Below are 20,082 nucleotides of genomic sequence, written 5' to 3' on the forward strand. Positions count from 1 at the left end.
GCCTGCCAATTCTGTTCCTGTTTTGCATCTCCTGGATTTTGACCCTGCCTGACGACCACGGACTACAGCCTGCCACAGGTAGTGATCTCTGCGGCTCTGTGTAATTCCACATCCCTGTATAGGGGTTAAAGGGTTGCAGAGTTCTTGGGGTCCTGCTTTGTGAGCGGCTTTTCACTAGATTCCCCTTACAGCCAGTCTGAGTCTGTGGCTCCTATCAGGCATTACAATATCCCAAGGAAGGGGTTGAAAGAAGAAAAATTAATGAAAAAAAAGCCTGTTTAATTTCCTTCACAGGGTATGTACAGATGGAAGAGGGGTTCCTAGGCTGACCCTAAGGCTGGGTCCCCTGCGCTGTCCCTTATCTTGAAGGTAGACTTGATGGTAGCCAGGTGCGAGCCCCCAGCATGGCCCTGTCTTCTATCCAAGCCCTGTTACTACGTCCCCCCACTCAGGGAGCAGGCCGGGGACCCAGTAACCAAAACACCACAAATAGGCACAGACAAGAGTAAACAAAAACTCGAGCACACTGCACTCAAACACAAAGGGGGACAGTATGTGAACTGGGGAGTAACGCAAAAGGGGGAAAAAATAACTACACAACTGGAGGATTGTAGATCACCTTAGAACTGGATAACCAAAGGAACCGTGGAAACAGAAGCTATATCCGGCACTCCAAAGAATCCAGAACCTTATAAAGAGTGAGGGCAGCTGAGGATGGTAATCAGCAGCCTGAGCTCCCAGCAGATGATTACAAGCCAGCAGGAATTAACTCCTTCTGTATTGGAGAACTGAAGCTAGAACCAGCCAATGCCCATGACAGGCTGTGCAACTAAGGGATCCCAGGATGCCTGTAGGACTCTAAAGTGTGAACAGAGTCCGACGCTGCCATGACACCCAGAGAGTGCAACGTTCGCTGAACACCGCACGACAATTCCTTCCTGACAAATGATGTATGTGTGGGTGTGTGAAGCAGGCTCAGGAGCCGAGTCCGCTTAACCAGCAGATACTGTAACATACATAGCTGACATCTGCCTGTGATCGCATCAACTGGATCTCTGCTGTTTAACCACTTAATGCTGCTGTCAATCATGGACTTCAGCATTTAAATGGCACGTTTCCACGGGGTGCTGATGGGTTGCAATGGTAGTCAGTGGCCTACTAGAGACACTCATGGCTGCCATCATATTTCTGCTATGAAGCCAATCCTATGGGTATGAAGCCATCCATCTCTTGAATTACTTATACTAAGGTCCTAAGAACTAACAGGCAGGTAGTTAGCAACTACCTGCCTATTGTGCCTGGCGCCGATCTCTGCCGGCACACGGCAGTCACAGATGGCTCCTGACGGCAATTCTGTGGTTTCCGTTGACATCACATCAACAAAGAAGCGGCATCTCTTCCACTCTGCTCTTCTGATTAGGCATGACTGACGACATCACATGATAGGCAGCAGCGAGCCAGTTGCCAAAATACAGAGAGACGGCTATCAATCGGCATGACATCGGCAGTCATGCCCTGTCAACAGAGCAGTCCGGAAGAGTCGCTCTGTTGATGTGAAGCCGCACGAGCTGTCTGTGAAACCCTAAACCGGCAGAGATCTGCACCGGGCAGCACAGACAACGACCTGCCTATTAGTTCTTAGGCCCATAGTACAAATAATAAAATGGTCCTGGACAACCCCATTAACTAAATACTAGTTTACAATATACAGAACAAGTGATCAAGTCGCAGCAGGTACAGGTCCTCCATAGGAAATAAAAAAATAAGTAAAACTATTAAATAAATAAATAAATAAATATGAAAATTCAAATCTCTCTTCTTCCCCCGTGAAAATGTAAAAATAAAAAAAATTATGCATATTGCCATTCTGATCTATGAAAATATTAAATCAATGAATCAATACGGTAAACGTCTAAACATTGAAATGCTGGAATTGTATTTCTTTTGGGGTGGGGGAGTTGTCGTACCTCCTTAGGCCCCCAACACACATCCGTGCCGCCGGTACGTGTTTGGTACGTTTTTGCACGTACCGGCGGCACGGAGACACGTACACCAATGTTACCCTGTGGTAACAGGCACACACACGTAACCACACGGAACGTGTGTCCATGTCGTTTGTGCGTGTGTGCGTTTTTCCACACGCACAACAGGTCCGTTTTTCTCCGGCATCACGCAGGCACAGACCCGCTAAAGTCAATGGATCCGTGCCTCCACGTACGTGACACGTAGCATGTCCGTGTGCTACCCGTACTGTCCGTGTGCGGTTTTTATTTTTGTTAATGGTGAAACGGTTCAAGCCACACGGACTGCACACGGACATGACACGTACGTATCTCACGCATACACGGACATTCTACACGCACGGCAAGCATACGCCATCACACTGATAAAACATGTACCGGAGAAACGGGCAAAAAAACCGGAACACGAGACACGCACGTGTTTTTTGCGGAAGTGTGGCAGAGGCCTTAGAAAATGTAATAAAAAGCTATAAACAAAAAAACAACCTAAAATAATTTGTGGAAAAATGTCAGCCGTCATGAAGCTTCATTGACCGAAAAATGAAGCAGGTCCTAGGTTGTGTCTTGAGAACATTTGGCCCACAGACGGTACGCGGACCGCAGTATGACCGGTTTCACACCTCTTCTGGGTAAGGCTAGTTTCACACTTCCGTTGGGCGAAATCCGCTGGGTCCGTTGCTGCGTCATTTTGACGCATCCGTTATTTTTGTGGTGTCAACGGATCCGTTATTTCACAGGAATCCGTTAGCTGATTCCTGTGAAATAACGGACCCGTTGCATCCGTTTGGCGTCCGTCTAACGGAATGTGTCGGCTCTGTTTATTTTGGTTTTTTTTTTCATTTTTTTCATTCTGGGCATGCTCAGTAGAAATTAGCGGAATCCAGCAGCGGATTCCGTTGTAAAGCACTTTGCAACGGAATCCGCTACCATAGGGAGCCATTATTAATTTTAATGGAAGCAATGGAATCCGCTGGTCGGCATCATTTTGACGCAAGCAAATAACGTTACATTCAGCATTGCTTCCTCTCGGCGGAAGCAACGGAGCATTGGCCAACGGAAGCAACGCAGGTACTTTTCCCACAATCCGTCATCAATGCAAGTCTATGGGAAACAGCGGAATCCGTTAACGGATTCCGCTGATTCCCAAGACAGCGTATTGCGCCAAAAAAAAAAAACGATAGTGTGAAAGTACCCTAATGAGACCGGTGGCCAGTCCGGACAACGCGGTCTGTACTCGGACCGTGAATGATGGATATTGAATATGGACTACAACCAATTTTGTGTTCGTGAAGGCAAGGGGGACAGTATGCAGAGTATTGGGGGTTTCTTCATGTTTATCTGCCTTTAGCACATCCAAATATTCCGTACAAAATAATAATGAAGAATTAAAAATAATAATATTTAATAATAGTAATAAATTCCCTTTCCCTCCATGATGACGTCACACCCCAGGAAAGCCCAGACCTAATGTAAGTCTATGAGGAGCCGCCGCTCTCTGCGGACACGGGCCTGTCGCTATAGCAACCGCTGTTGTTGTGTTGCTGAGCAGGCAAGGAGCCGGGCTGTCCTCACCTGCACAGCCCGCCATGCCGGCAGCTCAGGAGGTGGCTACTGCCCGGGCCCCGGTACAAGCCAACAGCATGGCCCTGACAGAAGCACCGAAGTCCGGAAACAACAAGCCCAACGGGCGGCCGGTGGTGAGACTGCTCGTAACGGACACAGAGCTGGTACAGAGAGAGGTAACTGCCATGACACCTCCCAGCCAGGGGCGGCGCTGTGACATTACACTGTGTAGAGCTGTATACAAAGCACACAACCTCTGCACTGTGACATTACACACACCTTATATACACTGTGTAGTGCTGTATACAGAGCACACAACCTCTGCACTGTGACATTACATACACCTGATATACACTGTGTAGAGCTGTATACAGAGCACACAACCTCTGCACTGTGACATTACACACACCTTATATACACTGTGTAGAGCTGTATACACAGAGCACACAACCTCTGCACTGTGACATTACACACACCTTATATACACTGTATAGAGCTGTATACAGAGCACACAACCTCTGCACTGTGACATTACACACACCAGATATACACTGTGTAGAGCTGTATACAAAGCACACAACCTCTGCACTGTGACATTACACACACCTTATATACACTGTGTAGAGCTGTATACACAGAGCACACAACCTCTGCACTGTGACATTACACACACCTTATATACACTGTGTAGTGCTGTATACAGAGCACACAACCTCTGCACTGTGACATTACACACACCTTATATACACTGTGTAGTGCTGTATACAGAGCACACAACCTCTGCACTGTGACATTACACACACCTTATATACACTGTGTAGAGCTGTATACAAAGCACACAACCTCTGCACTGTGACATTACACACACCTTATATACACTGTGTAGAGCTGTATACAGAGCACACAACCTCTGCACTGTGACATTACACACACCTTATATACACCGTGTAGAGCTGTATACAGAGCACACAACCTCTGCACTGTGACATTACACACACCTTATATACACTGTGTAGAGCTGTATACAGAGCACACAACCTCTGCATTGTCACATTACACACACCTGATATACACTGTGTAGAGCTGTATACAGAGCACACAACCTCTGCACTGTGACATTACATACACCTGATATACACTGTGTAGAGCTGTATACAGAGCACACAACCTCTGCACTGTGACATTACACACACCTTATATACACTGTGTAGTGCTGTATACAGAGCACACAACCTCTGCACTGTGACATTACATACACCTGATATACACTGTGTAGAGCTGTATACAGAGCACACAACCTCTGCACTGTGACATTATACACACCTTATATACACTGTGTAGAGCTGTATACAGAGCACACAACCTCTGCACTGTGACATTACACACACCTTATATACACTGTGTAGCGCTGTATACAGAGCACACAACCTCTGCACTGTGACATTACACACACCTTATATACACTGTGTAGAGCTGTATACAGAGCACACAACCTCTGCACTGTCACATTACACACACCTTATATACACTGTGTAGCGCTGTATACAGAGCACACAACCTCTGCACTGTGACATTACACACACCTTATATACACTGTGTAGTGCTGTATACAGAGCACACAACCTCTGCACTGTGACATTACACACACCTTATATACACTGTGTAGCGCTGTATACAGAGCACACAACCTCTGCACTGTGACATTACACACACCTTATATACACTGTGTAGAGCTGTATACAGAGCACACAACCTCTGCACTGTCACATTACACACACCTTATATACACTGTGTAGAGCTGTATACAGAGCACACAACCTCTGCACTGTGACATTACACACACCTTATATACACTGTGTAGCGCTGTATACAGAGCACACAACCTCTGCACTGTGACATTACACACACCTTATATACACTGTGTAGTGCTGTATACAGAGCACACAACCTCTGCACTGTCACATTACACACACCTTATATACACTGTGTAGAGCTGTATACAGAGCACACAACCTCTGCACTGTGACATTACACACACCTTATATACACTGTGTAGCGCTGTATACAGAGCACACAACCTCTGCGCTGTGACATTACACACACCTTATATACACTGTGTAGAGCTGTATACAGAGCACACAACCTCTGCACTGTGACATTACACACACCTTATATACACTGTGTAGTGCTGTATACAGAGCACACAACCTCTGCACTGTGACATTACACACACCTTATATACACTGTGTAGAGCTGTATACAGAGCACACAACCTCTGCATTGTCACATTACACACACCTGATATACACTGTGTAGAGCTGTATACAGAGCACACAACCTCTGCACTGTGACATTACATACACCTGATATACACTGTGTAGAGCTGTATACAGAGCACACAACCTCTGCACTGTGACATTATACACACCTTATATACACTGTGTAGAGCTGTATACAGAGCACACAACCTCTGCACTGTGACATTACACACACCTTATATACACTGTGTAGCGCTGTATACAGAGCACACAACCTCTGCACTGTGACATTACACACACCTTATATACACTGTGTAGAGCTGTATACAGAGCACACAACCTCTGCACTGTCACATTACACACACCTTATATACACTGTGTAGCGCTGTATACAGAGCACACAACCTCTGCACTGTGACATTACACACACCTTATATACACTGTGTAGTGCTGTATACAGAGCACACAACCTCTGCACTGTGACATTACACACACCTTATATACACTGTGTAGCGCTGTATACAGAGCACACAACCTCTGCACTGTGACATTACACACACCTTATATACACTGTGTAGAGCTGTATACAGAGCACACAACCTCTGCACTGTCACATTACACACACCTTATATACACTGTGTAGAGCTGTATACAGAGCACACAACCTCTGCACTGTGACATTACACACACCTTATATACACTGTGTAGCGCTGTATACAGAGCACACAACCTCTGCACTGTGACATTACACACACCTTATATACACTGTGTAGTGCTGTATACAGAGCACACAACCTCTGCACTGTCACATTACACACACCTTATATACACTGTGTAGAGCTGTATACAGAGCACACAACCTCTGCACTGTGACATTACACACACCTTATATACACTGTGTAGCGCTGTATACAGAGCACACAACCTCTGCGCTGTGACATTACACACACCTTATATACACTGTGTAGAGCTGTATACAGAGCACACAACCTCTGCACTGTGACATTACACACACCTTATATACACTGTGTAGTGCTGTATACAGAGCACACAACCTCTGCACTGTCACATTACACACACCTTATATACACTGTGTAGAGCTGTATACAGAGCACACAACCTCTGCACTGTGACATTACACACACCTTATATACACTGTGTAGCGCTGTATACAGAGCACACAACCTCTGCACTGTGACATTACACACACCTTATATACACTGTGTAGAGCTGTATACAGAGCACACAACCTCTGCGCTATGACATTACATACACCTTATATACACTGTGTAGAGCTGTATACAGAGCACACAACCTCTGCATTGTCACATTACACACCTGATATACACTGTGTAGAGCTGTATACAGAGCACACAACCTCTGCACTGTGACATTACACACACCTTATATACACTATGTAGAGCTGTATACAGAGCACACAACCTCTGCACTGTGACATTACACACACCTTATATACACTGTGTAGAGCTGTATACAGAGCACACAACCTCTGCATTGTCACATTACACACACCTGATATACACTGTGTAGAGCTGTATACAGAGCACACAACCTCTGCACTGTGACATTACACACACCTTATATGCACTGTGTAGAGCTGTGTACAGAGCACACAACCTCTGCACTGTGACATTACATACACCTTATATACACTGTGTAGAGCTGTATACAGAGCACACAACCTCTGCACTGTGACATTACACACACCTTATATACACTGTGTAGAGCTGTATACAGAGCACACAACCTCTGCACTGTGACATTACACACACCTGATATACACTGTATATAGCTGTATACAGAGCACACAACCTCTGCACTGTGACATTACATACACCTGATATACACTGTATAGAGCTGTATACAGAGCACACAACCTCTGCACTGTGACATTACACACACCTTATATACACTGTGTAGAGCTGTATACAGAGCACACAACCTCTGCACTGTGACATTACACACACCTTATATACACTGTGTAGTGCTGTATACAGAGCACACAACCTCTGCACTGTGACATTACACACACCTTATATACACTGTGTAGAGCTGTATACAGAGCACACAACCTCTGCGCTGTGACATTACACACACCTTATATACACTGTGTAGAGCTGTATACAGAGCACACAACCTCTGCACTGTGACATTACATACACCTTATATACACTGTGTAGAGCTGTATACAGAGCACACAACCTCTGCGCTGTGACATTACACACACCTTATATACACTGTGTAGAGCTGTATACAGAGCACACAACCTCTGCACTGTGACATTACACACACCTTATATACACTGTGTAGAGCTGTATACAGAGCACACAACCTCTGCACTGTGACATTACATACACCTTATATACACTGTGTAGAGCTGTATGCAGAGCACACAACCTCTGCACTGTGACATTACATACACCTTATATACACTGTGTAGAGCTGTATACAGAGCACACAACCTCTGCACTGTGACATTACATACACCTTATATACACTGTGTAGAGCTGTATACAGAGCACACAACCTCTGCACTGTGACATTACATACACCTTATATACACTGTGTAGAGCTGTATACAGAGCACACAACCTCTGCACTGTGACATTACACACACCTTATATACACTGTGTAGAGCTGTATACAGAGCACACAACCTCTGCACTGTGACATTACTTACACCTTATATACACTGTGTAGAGCTGTATACAGAGCACACAACCTCTGCGCTGTGACATTACACACACCTTATATACACTGTGTAGAGCTGTATACAGAGCACACAACCTCTGCACTGTGACATTACACACACCTTATATACACTGTGTAGAGCTGTATACAGAGCACACAACCTCTGCACTGTGACATTACACACACCTTATATACACTGTGTAGAGCTGTATACAGAGCACACAACCTCTGCACTGTGACATTACACACACCTTATATACACTGTGTAGAGCTGTTTACAGAGCACACAACCTTTGCACTGTGACATTACACACACCTTATATACACTGTGTAGAGCTGTATACACAGAGCACACAACCTCTGCACTGTGACATTACTTACACCTTATATACACTGTGTAGAGCTGTATACAGAGCACACAACCTCTGCGCTGTGACATTACACACACCTTATATACACTGTGTAGAGCTGTATACAGAGCACACAACCTCTGCACTGTGACATTACACACACCTTATATACACTGTGTAGAGCTGTATACAGAGCACACAACCTCTGCACTGTGACATTACACACACCTTATATACACTGTGTAGAGCTGTATACAGAGCACACAACCTCTGCACTGTGACATTACACACACCTTATATACACTGTGTAGAGCTGTATACAGAGCACACAACCTCTGCACTGTGACATTACACACACCTTATATACACTGTGTAGAGCTGTATACAGAGCACACAACCTCTGCACTGTGACATTACACACACCTTATATACACTGTGTAGAGCTGTTTACAGAGCACACAACCTTTGCACTGTGACATTACACACACCTTATATACACTGTGTAGAGCTGTATACACAGAGCACACAACCTCTGCACTGTGACATTACACACACCTTATATACACTGTGTAGTGCTGTATACAGAGCACACAACCTCTGCACTGTGACATTACACACACCTTATATACACTGTGTAGAGCTGTATACACAGAGCACACAACCTCTGCACTGTGACATTACACACACCTTATATACACTGTGTAGAGCTGTATACAGAGCACACAACCTCTGCGCTGTGACATTACACACACCTTATATACACTGTGTAGAGCTGTATACAGAGCACACAACCTCTGCCCTGTGACATTACATACACCTTATATACACTGTGTACAGCTGTATACAGAGCACACAACCTCTGCACTGTGACATTACACACACCTTATATACACTGTGTAGAGCTGTATATAGAGCACACAACCTCTGCACTGTGACATTACATACACCTTATATACACTGTGTAGAGCTGTATACAGAGCACACAACCTCTGCACTGTGACATTACACACACCTTATATACACTGTGTAGAGCTGTATACAGAGCACACAACCTCTGCACTGTGACATTACACACACCTTATATACACTGTGTAGAGCTGTTTACAGAGCACACAACCTTTGCACTGTGACATTACTTACACCTTATATACACTGTGTAGAGCTGTATACAGAGCACACAACCTCTGCGCTGTGACATTACACACACCTTATATACACTGTGTAGAGCTGTATACAGAGCACACAACCTCTGCACTGTGACATTACACACACCTTATATACACTGTGTAGAGCTGTATACAGAGCACACAACCTCTGCACTGTGACATTACACACACCTTATATACACTGTGTAGAGCTGTATACAGAGCACACAACCTCTGCACTGTGACATTACACACACCTTATATACACTGCGTAGAGCTGTATACAGAGCACACAACTTCTGCACTGTGACATTACACACACCTTATATACACTGTGTAGAGCTGTTTACAGAGCACACAACCTTTGCACTGTGACATTACACACACCTTATATACACTGTGTAGAGCTGTATACAGAGCACACAACCTCTGCACTGTGACATTACACACACCTTATATACACTGTGTCTAGCTGTTTACAGAGCACACAACCTCTGCACTGTGACATTACACACACCTTATATACACTGTGTAGAGCTGTATACAGAGCACACAACCTTTGCACTGTGACATTACACACACCTTATATACACTGTGTAGAGCTGTATACAGAGCACACAACCTCTGCGCTGTGACATTACACACACCTTATATACACTGTGTAGAGCTGTATACAGAGCACTACACAACCTCTGCACTGTGACATTACATACACCTTATATACACTGTGTAGAGCTGTATACAGAGCACACAACCTCTGCACTGTGACATTACACACACCTTATATACACTGTGTAGAGCTGTATACAGAGCACACAACCTCTGCACTGTGACATTACACACACCTTATATACACTGTGTAGAGCTGTATACAGAGCACACAACCTCTGCGCTGTGACATTACACACACCTTATATACACTGTGTAGTGCTGTATACAGAGCACACAACCTCTGCACTGTGACATTACACACACCTTATATACACTGTGTAGAGCTGTATACAGAGCACACAACCTCTGCACTGTGACATTACATACACCTTATATACACTGTGTAGTGCTGTATACAGAGCACACAACCTCTGCACTGTGACATTACACACACCTTATATACACTGTGTAGAGCTGTATACAGAGCACACAACCTCTGCACTGTGACATTACACACACCTTATATACACTGTGTAGTGCTGTATACAGAGCACACAACCTCTGCACTGTGACATTACACACACCTTATATACACTGTGTAGAGCTGTATACAGAGCACACAACCTCTGCACTGTGACATTACATACACCTTATATACACTGTGTAGAGCTGTATACAGAGCACACAACCTCTGCGCTGTGACATTACACACACCTTATATACACTGTGTAGAGCTTTATACAGAGCACACAACCTCTGCACTGTGACATTACATACACCTTATATACACTGTGTAGAGCTGTATACAGAGCACACAACCTCTGCGCTGTGACATTACACACACCTTATATACACTGTGTAGAGCTGTATACAGAGCACACAACCTCTGCACTGTGCTGTGACATTACATACACCTTATATACACTGTGTAGAGCTGTATACAGAGCACACAACCTCTGCACTGTGACATTACACACACCTTATATACACTGTGTAGAGCTGTATACAGAGCACACAACCTCTGCACTGTGACATTACACACACCTTATATACACTGTATAGAGCTGTATACAGAGCACACAACCTCTGCACTGTGACATTACACACACCTTATATACACTGTGTAGAGCTGTATACAGAGCACACAACCTCTGCGCTGTGACATTACATACACCTGATATACACTGTGTAGAGCTGTATACAAAGCACACAACCTCTGCACTGTGACATTACACACACCTTATATACACTGTGTAGAGCTGTATACACAGAGCACACAACCTCTGCACTGTGACATTACACACACCTTATATACACTGTGTAGAGCTGTATACAGAGCACACAACCTCTGCACTGTGACATTACACACACCTTATATACACTGTGTACAGCTGTATGCAGAGCACACAACCTCTGCACTGTGACATTACATACACCTTATATACACTGTGTAGTGCTGTATACAGAGCACACAACCTCTGCACTGTGACATTACACACACCTTATATACACTGTGTAGAGCTGTATACACAGAGCACACAACCTCTGCACTGTGACATTACATACACCTTATATACACTGTGTAGAGCTGTATACAGAGCACACAACCTCTGCACTGTGACATTACACACACCTTATATACACTGTGTAGTGCTGTATACAGAGCACACAACCTCTGCACTGTGACATTACACACACCTTATATACACTGTGTAGAGCTGTATACAGAGCACACAACCTCTGCACTGTGACATTACATACACCTTATATACACTGTGTAGAGCTGTATACAGAGCACACAACCTCTGCGCTGTGACATTACACACACCTTATATACACTGTGTAGAGCTTTATACAGAGCACACAACCTCTGCACTGTGACATTACATACACCTTATATACACTGTGTAGAGCTGTATACAGAGCACACAACCTCTGCGCTGTGACATTACACACACCTTATATACACTGTGTAGAGCTGTATACAGAGCACACAACCTCTGCACTGTGCTGTGACATTACATACACCTTATATACACTGTGTAGAGCTGTATACAGAGCACACAACCTCTGCACTGTGACATTACACACACCTTATATACACTGTGTAGAGCTGTATACAGAGCACACAACCTCTGCACTGTGACATTACACACACCTTATATACACTGTATAGAGCTGTATACAGAGCACACAACCTCTGCACTGTGACATTACACACACCTTATATACACTGTGTAGAGCTGTATACAGAGCACACAACCTCTGCGCTGTGACATTACATACACCTGATATACACTGTGTAGAGCTGTATACAAAGCACACAACCTCTGCACTGTGACATTACACACACCTTATATACACTGTGTAGAGCTGTATACACAGAGCACACAACCTCTGCACTGTGACATTACACACACCTTATATACACTGTGTAGAGCTGTATACAGAGCACACAACCTCTGCACTGTGACATTACACACACCTTATATACACTGTGTACAGCTGTATGCAGAGCACACAACCTCTGCACTGTGACATTACATACACCTTATATACACTGTGTAGTGCTGTATACAGAGCACACAACCTCTGCACTGTGACATTACACACACCTTATATACACTGTGTAGAGCTGTATACACAGAGCACACAACCTCTGCACTGTGACATTACATACACCTTATATACACTGTGTAGAGCTGTATACAGAGCACACAACCTCTGCACTGTGACATTACATACACCTTATATATACCGTGTAGAGCTGTATACAGAGCACACAACCTCTGCACTGTGACATTACACACACCTTATATACACTGTGCAGAGCTGTATACAGAGCACACAACCTCTGCACTGTGACATTACACACACCTTATATACACTGTGTAGAGCTGTATACAGAGCACACAACCTCTGCACTGTGACATTACACACACCTTATATACACTGTGTAGAGCTGTATACAGAGCACACAACCTCTGCACTGTGACATTACACACACCTTATATACACTGTGTAGAGCTGTATACAGAGCACACAACCTCTGCACTGTGACATTACATACACCTTATATACACTGTGTAGAGCTGTATACAGAGCACACAACCTGTGACATTACACACACCTTATATACACTGTGTAGAGCTGTATACAGAGCACACAACCTCTGCACTGTGACATTACACACACCTGATATACACTGTGTAGAGCTGTATACAGAGCACACAACCTCTGCGCTGTGACATTACACACACCTTATATACACTGTGTAGAGCTGTATACAGAGCACACAACCTCTGCACTGTGACATGACACACACCTTATATACACTGTGTAGAGTTGTATACAGAGCACACAACCTCTGCACTGTGACATTACATACACCTGATATACACTGTGTAGAGCTGTATACAGAGCACACAACCTCTGCACTGTGACATGACACACACCTTATATACACTGTGTAGAGCTGTATACAGAGCACACAACCTCTGCGCTGTGACATTACACACACCTTATATACACTGTGTAGAGCTGTATACAGAGCACACAACCTCTGCGCTGTGACATTACATACACCTTATATACACTGTGTAGAGCTGTATACAGAGCACACAACCTCTGCACTGTGACATTACACACACCTTATATACACTGTGTAGAGCTGTATACAGAGCACACAACCTCTGCACTGTGACATTACACACACCTTATATACACTGTGTAGAGCTGTATACAGAGCACACAACCTCTGCACTGTGACATTACACACACCTTATATACACTGTGTAGAGCTGTATACAGAGCACACAACCTCTGCACTGTGACATTACACACACCTTATATACACTGTGTAGAGCTGTATACAGAGCACCACACAACCTCTGCACTGTGACATGACACACACCTTATATACACTGTGTAGAGCTGTATACAGAGCACACAACCTCTGCACTGTGACATTACACACACCTTATATACACTGTGTAGAGCTGTATACAGAGCACACAACCTCTGCACTGTGACATTACACACACCTTATATACACTGTGTAGAGCTGTATACAGAGCACACAACCTCTGCACTGTGACATTACACACACCTTATATACACTGTGTAGTGCTGTATACAGAGCACACAACCTCTGCACTGTGACATTACACACACTTTATATACACTGTGTAGAGCTGTATACAGAGCACACAACCTCTGCACTGTGACATTACACACACCTTATATACACCGTGTAGAGCTGTATACAGAGCACACAACCTCTGCACTGTGACATTACACACACCTTATATACACTGTGTAGAGCTGTATACAGAGCACACAACCTCTGCACTGTGACATTACACACACCTTATATACACTGTGTAAAGCTGTATACAGAGCACACAACCTCTGCACTGTGACATTACACACACCTTATATACACTGTGTAGAGCTGTATACAGAGCACACAACCTGTGATATTACATACACCTTATATACACTGTGTAGTGCTGTATACAGAGCACACAACCTCTGCACTGTGACATTACACACACCTTATATACACTGTGTAGTGCTGTATACAGAGCACACAACCTCTGCACTGTGACATTACACACACCTTATATACACTGTGTAGAGCTGTATACAGAGCACACAACCTCTGCACTGTGACATTACACACACCTTATATACACTGTGTAGAGCTGTATACAGAGCACACAACCTCTGCACTGTGACATTACACACACCTTATATACACTGTGTAGAGCTGTATACAGAGCACACAACCTCTGCACTGTGACATTACACACACCTTATATACACTGTGTAGAGCTGTATACAGAGCACACAACCTCTGCACTGTGACATTACACACACCTTATATACACTGTGTAGAGCTGTATACAGAGCACACAACCTCTGCACTGTTACATTACACACACCTTATATACACTGTGTAGAGCTGTATACAGAGCACACAACCTCTGCACTGTGACATTACACACACCTTATATACACTGTGTAGAGCTGTATACAGAGCACACAACCTCTGCACTGTGACATTACACACACCTTATATACACTGTGTAGAGCTGTATACAGAGCACACAACCTGTGACATTACACACACCTTATATACACTGTGTAGTGCTGTATACAGAGCACACAACCTCTGCGCTGTGACATTACACACACCTTATATACACTGTGTAGAGCTGTATACAGAGCACACAACCTCTGCACTGTGACATTACACACACCTTATATACACTGTGTAGAGCTGTATACAGAGCACACAACCTCTGCACTGTGACATTACACACACCTTATATACACTGTGTAGAGCTGTATACAGAGCACACAACCTGTGACATTACACACACCTTATATACACTGTGTAGTGCTGTATACAGAGCACACAACCTCTGCGCTGTGACATTACACACACCTTATATACACTGTGTAGAGCTGTATACAGAGCACACAACCTGTGACATTACACACACCTTATATACACTGTGTAGAGCTGTATATAGAGCACACAACCTGTGACATTACATACACCTTATATACACTGTGTAGAGCTGTATACAGAGCACACAACCTGTGACATTACACACACCTTATATACACTGTGTAGAGCTGTATACAGAGCACACAACCTGTGACATTACACACACCTTATATACACTGTGTAGAGCTGTATACAGAGCACACAACCTCTGCACTGTGACATTACACACACCTTATATCCACTGTGTAGAGCTGTATACAGAGCACACAACCTGTGACATTACACACACCTTATATACACTGTGTAGAGCTGTATACAGAGCACACAACCTCTGCACTGTGACATTACACACACCTTATATACACTGTGTAGAGCTGTATACAGAGCACACAACCTGTGACATTACACACACCTTATATACACTGTGTAGAGCTGTATATAGAGCACACAACCTGTGACATTACATACACCTTATATACACTGTGTAGAGCTGTATACAGAGCACACAACCTGTGACATTACACACACCTTATATACACTGTGTAGAGCTGTATACAGAGCACACAACCTGTGACATTACACACACCTTATATACACTGTGTAGAGCTGTATACAGAGCACACAACCTCTGCACTGTGACATTACACACACCTTATATACACTGTGTAGAGCTGTATACAGAGCACACAACCTGTGACATTACACACACCTTATATACACTGTGTAGAGCTGTATATAGAGCACACAACCTGTGACATTACATACACCTTATATACACTGTGTAGAGCTGTATACAGAGCACACAACCTGTGACATTACACACACCTGATATACACTGTGTAGAGCTGTATACAGAGCACACAACCTCTGCACTGTGACATTACACACACCTTATATACACTGTGTAGAGCTGTATACAGAGCACACAACCTCTGCACTGTGACATTACACACACCTTATATACACTGTGTAGTGCTGTATATAGAGCACACAACCTCTGCACTGTGACATTACACACACTTTATATACACTGTGTAGAGCTGTATACAGAGCACACAACCTCTGCACTGTGACATTACACACACCTTATATACACTGTGTAGCGCTGTATACAGAGCACACAACCTCTGCACTGTGACATTACACACACCTTATATACACTGTGTAGCGCTGTATACAGAGCACACAACCTCTGCACTGTGACATTACACACACCTTATATACACTGTGTAGAGCTGTATACAGAGCACACAACCTGTGACATTACACACACCTTATATACACTGTGTAGAGCTGTATACAGAGCACACAACCTCTGCACTGTGACATTACACACACCTTATATACACTGTGTAAAGAGCTGTATACAGAGCACACAACCTGTGACATTACACACACCTTATATACACTGTGTAGAGCTGTATATAGAGCACACAACCTGTGACATTACATACACCTTATATACACTGTGTAGAGCTGTATACAGAGCACACAACCTGTGACATTACACACACCTTATATACACTGTGTAGAGCTGTATACAGAGCACACAACCTCTGCACTGTGACATTACACACACCTTATATACACTGTGTAGAGCTGTATACAGAGCACACAACCTCTGCACTGTGACATTACACACACCTTATATACACTGTGTAGTGCTGTATATAGAGCACACAACCTCTGCACTGTGACATTACACACACTTTATATACACTGTGTAGTGCTGTATATAGAGCACACAACCTCTGCACTGTGACATTACACACACTTTATATACACTGTGTAGAGCTGTATACAGAGCACACAACCTCTGCACTGTGACATTACACACACCTTATATACACTGTGTAGCGCTGTATACAGAGCACACAACCTCTGCACTGTGACATTACACACACCTTATATACACTGTGTAGCGCTGTATACAGAGCACACAACCTCTGCACTGTGACATTACACACACCTTATATACACTGTGTAGAGCTGTATACAGAGCACACAACCTGTGACATTACACACACCTTATATACACTGTGTAGAGCTGTATACAGAGCACACAACCTCTGCACTGTGACATTACACACACCTTATATACACTGTGTAGAGCTGTATACAGAGCACACAACCTGTGACATTACACACACCTTATATACACTGTGTAGAGCTGTATATAGAGCACACAACCTGTGACATTACATACACCTTATATACACTGTGTAGAGCTGTATACAGAGCACACAACCTGTGACATTACACACACCTTATATACACTGTGTAGAGCTGTATACAGAGCACACAACCTCTGCACTGTGACATTACACACACCTTATATACACTGTGTAGAGCTGTATACAGAGCACACAACCTCTGCACTGTGACATTACACACACCTTATATACACTGTGTAGTGCTGTATATAGAGCACACAACCTCTGCACTGTGACATTACACACACTTTATATACACTGTGTAGAGCTGTATACAGAGCACACAACCTCTGCACTGTGACATTACACACACCTTATATACACTGTGTAGCGCTGTATACAGAGCACACAACCTCTGCACTGTGACATTACACACACCTTATATACACCGTGTAGAGCTGTATACAGAGCACACAACCTCTGCACTGTGACATTACACACACCTTATATACACCGTGTAGAGCTGTATACAGAGCACACAACCTCTGCACTGTGACATTACACACACCTTATATACACTGTGTAGAGCTGTATACAGAGCACACAACCTCTGCACTGTGACATTACACACACCTTATATACACCGTGTAGAGCTGTATACAGAGCACACAACCTCTGCACTGTGACATTACACACACCTTATATACACTGTGTAGAGCTGTATACAGAGCACACAACCTCTGCACTGTGACATTACACACACCTTATATACACCGTGTAGAGCTGTATACAGAGCACATAACCACAGGCACAGACTGTGTGAAGTGTATGAGCTGTGGGAAAGATACCTCATGAGAAATATAGTCACTAGGCACGGAGGAAGAGCTGGCAGGAAGTGTAGGATATAAAACAAACCACAAAGAGGGCTGATGGGGAGCTAAAGGAAAAAAAAGAAAGGTGTCAGGGAGGGTATGGGGACTTAGTACATAGAGCATGACAGTATTGTGGGAAAAGATTCAGTAAAATGTGTATTTTACTAATTGAAATCTTTCTCCCTCCTCAGGAGTCCAAGGGGCGGTCCCTCTTAGTGACTGATGACAGCTACATTTGCACAATCACTTATGGCACCTCCCCCTGGACTCCTAACAAAACCTGCATACAAACCTATTCATCTCCTCCTGCTCACACCACACTGCCAGCCGATCAGACACCAGATCCAATATCGTAACTTCCCTTTGAAAAATAAGGACCTTTTTTTGGTTTTGGATGTTTGATTTTTTTTTTTTTCACAGGCCATACAGTTTAAACCCATGGATCTGGAGCGCGTGGTTAAATTATTTGAAGGTCCATTTTCTGTAAGTCACAGATTGTTTATATTCCTCTTTCTAGAGAGAGAGAGAGAGAGGGAGGGGGAGGGGGAGGGGGAGGGGGAGAGAGGGAGGGGGTGAGGGGGAGAGGGGGAGGGGGAGAGAGAGGGAGGGAGAGGGGGAGAGGGGAGAGAGGGGGAGAGGGGGAGGGGGAAGGAGAGGGGGAAAGGGAGAGAGGGAGGGGGAAAGGCAGAGAGGGGGAGAGGGAGAGAGAGGGAGGGGGAAAGGTAGAGAGGGAGGGGGAGAGAGGGAGGGGGAGAGAGAGGGAGGGGGAGGGTGAGAGAGAGGGGATGAGGGTGAGGGGGGGTAGGGAGAGGGAGAGAGGGAGGGGGAGGGGGTGAGGG

The 20,082-nt window shown here is 44.3% G+C and overlaps 1 protein-coding gene across 1 annotated transcript in view; it reads left to right on the top strand.

Annotated features, from left to right (window-relative positions):
* Positions 1–3,492: 3,492 nt before the first annotated feature.
* CFAP69 (cilia and flagella associated protein 69) overlaps positions 3,493–20,082 on the top strand; it is a 109,745-nt gene continuing 93,155 nt past the window's right edge. The window contains exons 1-2 of the mRNA XM_075316833.1: positions 3,493–3,760; positions 19,664–19,726. Of these exons, the coding sequence (XP_075172948.1) occupies positions 3,608–3,760; positions 19,664–19,726 (216 nt within the window). The 5' untranslated portion in view covers positions 3,493–3,607. The remainder of the gene's footprint in view (positions 3,761–19,663; positions 19,727–20,082) is intronic.

This window comes from Anomaloglossus baeobatrachus, chromosome 6, assembly GCF_048569485.1.
Source record: "Anomaloglossus baeobatrachus isolate aAnoBae1 chromosome 6, aAnoBae1.hap1, whole genome shotgun sequence".
Lineage (NCBI taxonomy): Eukaryota > Metazoa > Chordata > Amphibia > Anura > Aromobatidae > Anomaloglossus > Anomaloglossus baeobatrachus.